Source organism: Quercus lobata, chromosome 3, assembly GCF_001633185.2.
Source record: "Quercus lobata isolate SW786 chromosome 3, ValleyOak3.0 Primary Assembly, whole genome shotgun sequence".
NCBI lineage: Eukaryota > Viridiplantae > Streptophyta > Magnoliopsida > Fagales > Fagaceae > Quercus > Quercus lobata.
The window spans coordinates 36116502-36122747 of NC_044906.1; the positions used below are offsets into that span (position 1 = coordinate 36116502).

Genomic DNA, 6246 nt, shown 5'->3' on the forward strand with positions numbered 1-6246 from the left:
AGCTTAGATGTGGTATCAGTAAGGGCACGATATTCCGCTTCAATGATGGAGCAGGTCATAACGGTTTGTTTCTTACTTCGCCAAGAAATCAGAGAAAAATTAAGAAGAAAGCAATAATCAGTGGTTGACCTTCTATCAATTGGATCTCCTATCCAATTAGCATTAAAGAATGCACGAAGAATAAGAGGAGACTAAGCAAAGTAGAAAAGGCCTCTGAAAGAAAGTGCCCTTCAGGTATCGAAAAATGCGCAGGATAGTAACATAGTGAGTTGATCGTGTAATAGTCGGAAACTATCTCACCTAGTGAACAGCATAGGAAATGTCTAGACAAGTGATAATGAGAAAAACTAGGCTACCAACCAATCGTCTGTAAAGAGAGAGATTAGGCAATGGTTTCCTGTTAAGGGAGTCAAATGCGCATTGAGTTCAACTGGAGTGTCAACAGTCTAACTAGCAATGAGTTCAGGTAGAGACAAAAGTTCAGAAGCATACTTAGTTCAAGTAATATAAAGTCCATCAGTGAAATGAGTGATTTCAAGACCCAAGAAGTAGTTGAGATGTTTAAGATCTTTCATCTCAAACTGCTAATTGAGAAAATCCTTGAGTTCTTGAATATCACTGAGGTTATTACCAGTTATGATCATATCATCCACATATAAGAGAAGCAAAATAGTGCCTTTGTTGGTGTGATGAAAAAATAAGGTAAAATCATAAGGACTAGCAGTATAACCCAAGTGAGAGATGGTAGAGCTAAACAGACAAACCAAGCTGAGGCAATGGTCTTGGTGGTAGAGAGCGAGCTTCTAACGGTGGGGATTCAACCTTGAGGACCTCTAACTGTAGCGGAGTAGTTAAGAGAGGACACCAAAAATGTTTACTGACTGGAGAAGTTAAGGCAACGGAAAATACCAACAAAGACCAGACTACAAGACACAAGAAAGTTAAAGCAATGACTTTGATACTGTGTTAGAAATACTAAATCAGTATTATTGTATTTTACCTATAATAAAGTATACATGAGTGCCTTTATATAGGAGGCAGAATGTGTAGTATAAATATGTGTGCTATACAAGTAAATAAGGTGGGCCTAAAGCCTATAGCCTATTACATGTTAACAAGTTGAATAGTTTCAAAGGATACTTATGAATTATTTAAACACTACCCCTATTTGGATCTCAACTTGTGAATCTATTCTCTTGTGATTGCACAAATGTGTGCATTTTGAGATCCCAATTGTGTCTCATGTGTAAGAATGTGAGGTGGACATAAACTAATACATTTGAAACATTTGAGAAAAAAAAAAACCTTAAATATCAACCTCACAAGAGATTGAATTACAATGTTTTCATTTTTCTATTCATTTTCCTTTGTTGATTATATTGCAAATCAAATCAAAATGAAGGATGGAAACGGGAAACACATGAATTAATTAGCAAGTCATGCCACCATTTCTTAACTAATAGCAATTGGTATGAGCTTATATTTATTTATTTATTTTTGATAATATGAATGAGCTTTTAAATATAACGGATGTTTGGCAAACTAAAAGTATTCGGTATATGTTGGATTTTTTTTTTCTTTTCAATAAATTATCAATTAAAACTATTTTTGATTATATGCAAAACTTTGTCTAAACTATTTTTACTTTTCAATTTTATTTTTTGCATTTAAAAATTATGACCAATACTGGAAAGAAAAAGAACGAAGTGAAAATCACATTTATACTTTAAGAGTTCTATAATTTAAAATCAAACACACTATTTAAGACTTTTTTTTTTTTTTTTTTTTTTGAAAACACTTGTTGAAGGCCAAAATTTCACAAGAAAGCTCATTCCATGAAAAGTAAAGAAGGCCCAATTCAAGCAGCAAGAAGAATCAACATTAAGGCCCTATTTATGTTTAGATTTCCAGCAAAAAAGGCTATTAAAAAATCCAGCAAAATCCAGTGAAAGAACTGGGCCGAGATACCCAAAGGCTGCCAGAGGCCCGGGATCCTCGGGTAATGCAGCGCAGCTAATGTGGGATTGAGACAGCTCAAGAGAGATACCACGAAATACAAGAAATGAAGAACAAAGATGTCCTTCTCAAGTACCCAGTGGTGCAGCAAAGAATCAAAAAGTATAAAGCAAATATTCATGAACAAAGGAGCTGTACCACAAGGAACCAAGAATGAGAAAATCATAAGTAGAAGCGACTGGAAGGGAACTTTCAACCCAGCAGTAAAATATTCCAACTATTTGGGAATAATGACAGCAAGAAAATACAACCGACAACTGAGTCTGAAAAGTGAGAAACCTTGAAAGAAGAGAGATTGAAGGCTAGTTGCCCAAGGACGCCCTGGAATGGAAAGTCAGCAAGTGACTTTTAGAGAAACAGCACTAAAAGATGAAAACCATGAGAAAAAGGGGAAGAGACCAGCCCCTAAGCAACTGTCACAGCACGAGCTCTGAGGGGCAAAAGAGAGAAATCACTAGTACCTCGGAGCCCTAGAAAACACACTATAAAAGGAAGAGAAAACCCATGTTGAAGGGGAGGGGGATTTTCAGTAGGAAGAATATCATAACAGAGTCATTAGAACTCTGTAAAATTTAAGAAAAACAGAGGAACGTCTCCCGATATCCCAGAAACAGCCACTATAACACATACTTGGATTTAAAAGGATTCAAACTTTGCAAGTCTTAGAGGCTTGAATAGCCATCGAAGTCTGTAATTTTTTAGCTTATTTGAACCTTGTATCACGTCTTAGTGAGCACATTTGTAATCCACAATTAAGAAAAATAATGAAATATCTCATATTGATATGAGGATTTCTAACAATTACTTTGCATACTTCTTTATTATATTATCTTCCTTTACTGCTTCTTGCTGCTCAATACATATATTCTTGCTTGTAAAGCTGAGTCCTTGCCCAAGTAAAGCCACTCAGACTTGAGTTCCAAATCCCACAAGTCTTGTGCAAAAGCACAAGTCTGTGAGAATTGGGGCCAGGATCCTCGTGGCTGAATCATTCTCATGAAATTCACTTACATATATGTATATGTATTAATATATATATATATATATATCCTAATTTAAGAAACTAACAATTATTTGAAGATATGTGCATTGTATAGTTGTTCTTGTGTAGGACCTATAGAGGTAAAAGGAAAGGACAAAACTCCATTGCATAACAAGCATGGAGAAAGATTGTATAGTGCAGAGAACCAGAGATTCTGGGTTCTTACAAGCCTAATACGCCCCGGGATCCCACGATAGTACGTCCCGTGATCCCACGACAGTACGCCCGGGGTACCAAGTGAAGGAATTTTATGATACTAAAACACTTATAATGGTATTTTATTACTTAGGAGGAATCGCATTTTTGCCTTGAGGAGATTTATGTGACTTGCGCACAACTTGGTTCGTAATCAGCCCTCATTTACTTGCGGTGAACCAAGCCCAGTCCACCAAACTACAACTATTTGGCCCAGGATCCTTGGGCCTGTGTGCTAAAGAAAAAAAAAGCACTCTCACAGCACTATTTAAGACTTCTTTAGTTTTGTGATATTTCAAAAACTCCCTTAATATATGCTTGCTTAATTTTTTTTTTTTTAAATTCCTATGTTAAAATATATTTGGTTGACTAGATTTTAAAATATTTTTCATAAATATAATAAATGAAAAATGCAATAAAAATTAGAAAGTGAAGATGATAAAAACCCGGGGAGGGGGAGATACACAAATCCTCCTTATGGTTTCCTCATAAAACCCAAAACACCATTGAGGTTTTGAGTGTAACCTTTAAATAGCATTAACTGTTAGTTGTGTAACACCAAACCCTTTGAAGTTTTTTAGCATAACACAAAGTTCTTGTAATACTATTTGTAAAATTAAATATGTACAAGTTCATCACATCATGAACAACTTACCAATTATTTTTACAGTTGTTTAACAATTTACATATAAAATAATATTAAACGAGATAAATATTACACTCATGATATGAGCAAAAATAGTAAGCAGGCGAAACTATCAGCTTCTATTGTAAGCTGACGGTAAAAGGGAAAGCAAAACCGTCGGCTTTATAAGCTGACGGTAAAAGGAGATCTGATAAAGGCAGTAAATGGAGTGGGCTAACAAAACCAAATGACTTACGGTTTCAATAAACTGACACCTGTAAACCTGAAGGGAGCATGATAGGCTGATGGTCTTGAATAAGCTGACAGTCTCTACAGCATTTTACTTGCTGCCCACGATTGCATATATTAGGAAATGCCTTACCCTCCACGTTTGATGCTACTCAAAGGATCCCTATAAGGCAAGAATCCCGCCAAATATGCCCAAGAAGACTCCTATAAGGAAAAGACTTCCGCACCAAGGAAGAGATGTCAACTCTCTACTACTATAAAAGCCCCAATACCCTCACTAGCCAAGGTATGCATAATTCACCCCTCTCTGGCACTCTAAAGTTGTAAGAAGTTCTAACTTGACCTTCGGAAGGTACTGGTCGGCACCACACCGATGCTCTTTGCAAGGTCTTTTCTTTTGTGTTGTGTAAGAGTTATTTCGAGTGCGCAAGTACCTGTGGCTCACTAGTGACTTTTTCGGCATCATCAGTTGGCGCCCTCTGTGGGAAAGGGTTTGACTGAATTTATAAGTCATAGCAAGCGCTTCCCGAACAAAGAGTTGCATGGTACTTATTCGATCAATGGCAACCACCAACAACGTTCACGAAGATGAGCCGCGACCATTTGTTCTCGAGAGACAAGTGCAGACTCTAGCTACGGCTGTGGAGCGCCTCACCAAGCAAAACCAGATTTTGGAAGAACAGCTACGCCAGAAGGCAGGACACGGTGCTCAGGAAGAGGACCAGGAGGATACCAGTGTCGAGCGACGAGATTAGGAGGGACTGGAGGGTCGTAACGCCCTAGGCAGACCGGAGCGACAAAATGTAAGCCTCCCATCCCTCACGGATGTGACTCCACCGCTGGTTGCCGCAGAGATACAGGCTATAAAGGAATAGATGGAAGTTATGATGAACGCCCTCAAGGGACGAGTGTCCAGCGATCTTGACGATCTCTTTAACCAAACTTACTCACCGTTCACCACCTCCGTCAATTCTTTCCCCCTACCGCGTAAATTTCGCATGCCATAGATAGATAGCTACGACGGAGTCAAGGACCCTCTAGATCACCTAGAGACCTTCAAGACCTTGATGCACCTTCAAGGAGTAGCCGATGAAATCATGTGTAGGGCCTTCCCCACGATGCTGAAAGGTGCAGCAAGAATTTGGTTCAGTCGCTTAACGCCCAGCTCCATCAGCACTTTCAAGGAGCTAAGCGCTCAGTTTACCACGCACTTCATCGGGGGACACAGGTATAAAAGGTCTACGGCTTGCTTGATGAGCATTAAGCAGGGAGAGGATGAGACACTGAGATCCTACATATCCCGCTTAAATAAGGAAGCACTCTCGATCGACGAAGCCGACAACAAGATACTTGTAGCGGCATTCACGAATAGGCTATGGAAGGGAAAGTTTTTGTTCTCCCTATACAAGAGCAACTCGAAGACCATGTCAGAAGTACTTTACAGGGCTACCAAGTACATGAATACTGAAGACGCGTTGCTAGCTTGAGAGGAAAAGCCCAAGAAAAGGGAGAGACAAGAAGACACACGGTAAGACCAAGAACGGAAGAAGGCAAGAACAGGAAACCGAAGGGATGAAAGGCGCTCCAGGCCCCCGGGAGGAAGGTTCACAACCTTCACCCCGTTAACTGCCCCAATAGACCAAGTCCTAATGCAAATAAAGGACGAGGAGGCCCTGACCTACCCTGGAAAGCTGAAGGGAGATCCTAACAAGCGATCGAAGGACAAATATTGCCGCTTCCACTGTGACCACGGTCATGACACGGTCGATTGTTACGACCTAAAGCAGCAGATCGAGGCCCTTATCAAGCAAGGGAAATTGCAGAAGTTCATTAGAAAGAAGAGAGCGGATCCACCTCCTCAAGAGTAGCCCCACCAACAAGATAATGAGCGTCCTAGGCCCCCCATAGGAGACATTAGGATGATCATAGGGGGAACAACAACTACTGGGTCGTCAAAGAAGGCCCACAAGACTTACCTCAAAATGGTCCAAAGCGTCCAGCTGACGGGCACCGTGCCAAAGATAGTGCGAACAGAAGGCCCCGTCATTGGGTGCTCAGAAGAAAATGCGCGACAGCTTCACCACCCACATGACAACGCGCTTGTCGTCAGCATTCGAGT

At 40.0% G+C, this 6246-nt stretch overlaps 1 protein-coding gene across 1 annotated transcript; it reads left to right on the forward strand.

Moving 5' to 3' along the window:
- The first annotated feature begins 5245 nt into the window (after positions 1-5245).
- LOC115980824 lies at positions 5246-5614 on the forward strand. The gene has a single exon (XM_031103034.1). The coding sequence runs from the start codon at positions 5246-5248 to the stop codon at positions 5612-5614; it is 369 nt and encodes a 122-aa protein (XP_030958894.1).
- The last annotated feature ends 632 nt before the right edge of the window (positions 5615-6246 follow it).

Coding starts and splice junctions, on each gene's coding strand:
- LOC115980824 (XM_031103034.1), top strand. CDS start 5,246: ATGCTGAAAGGTGCAGCAAGAATTTGGTTCAGTCGCTTAACGCCCAGC.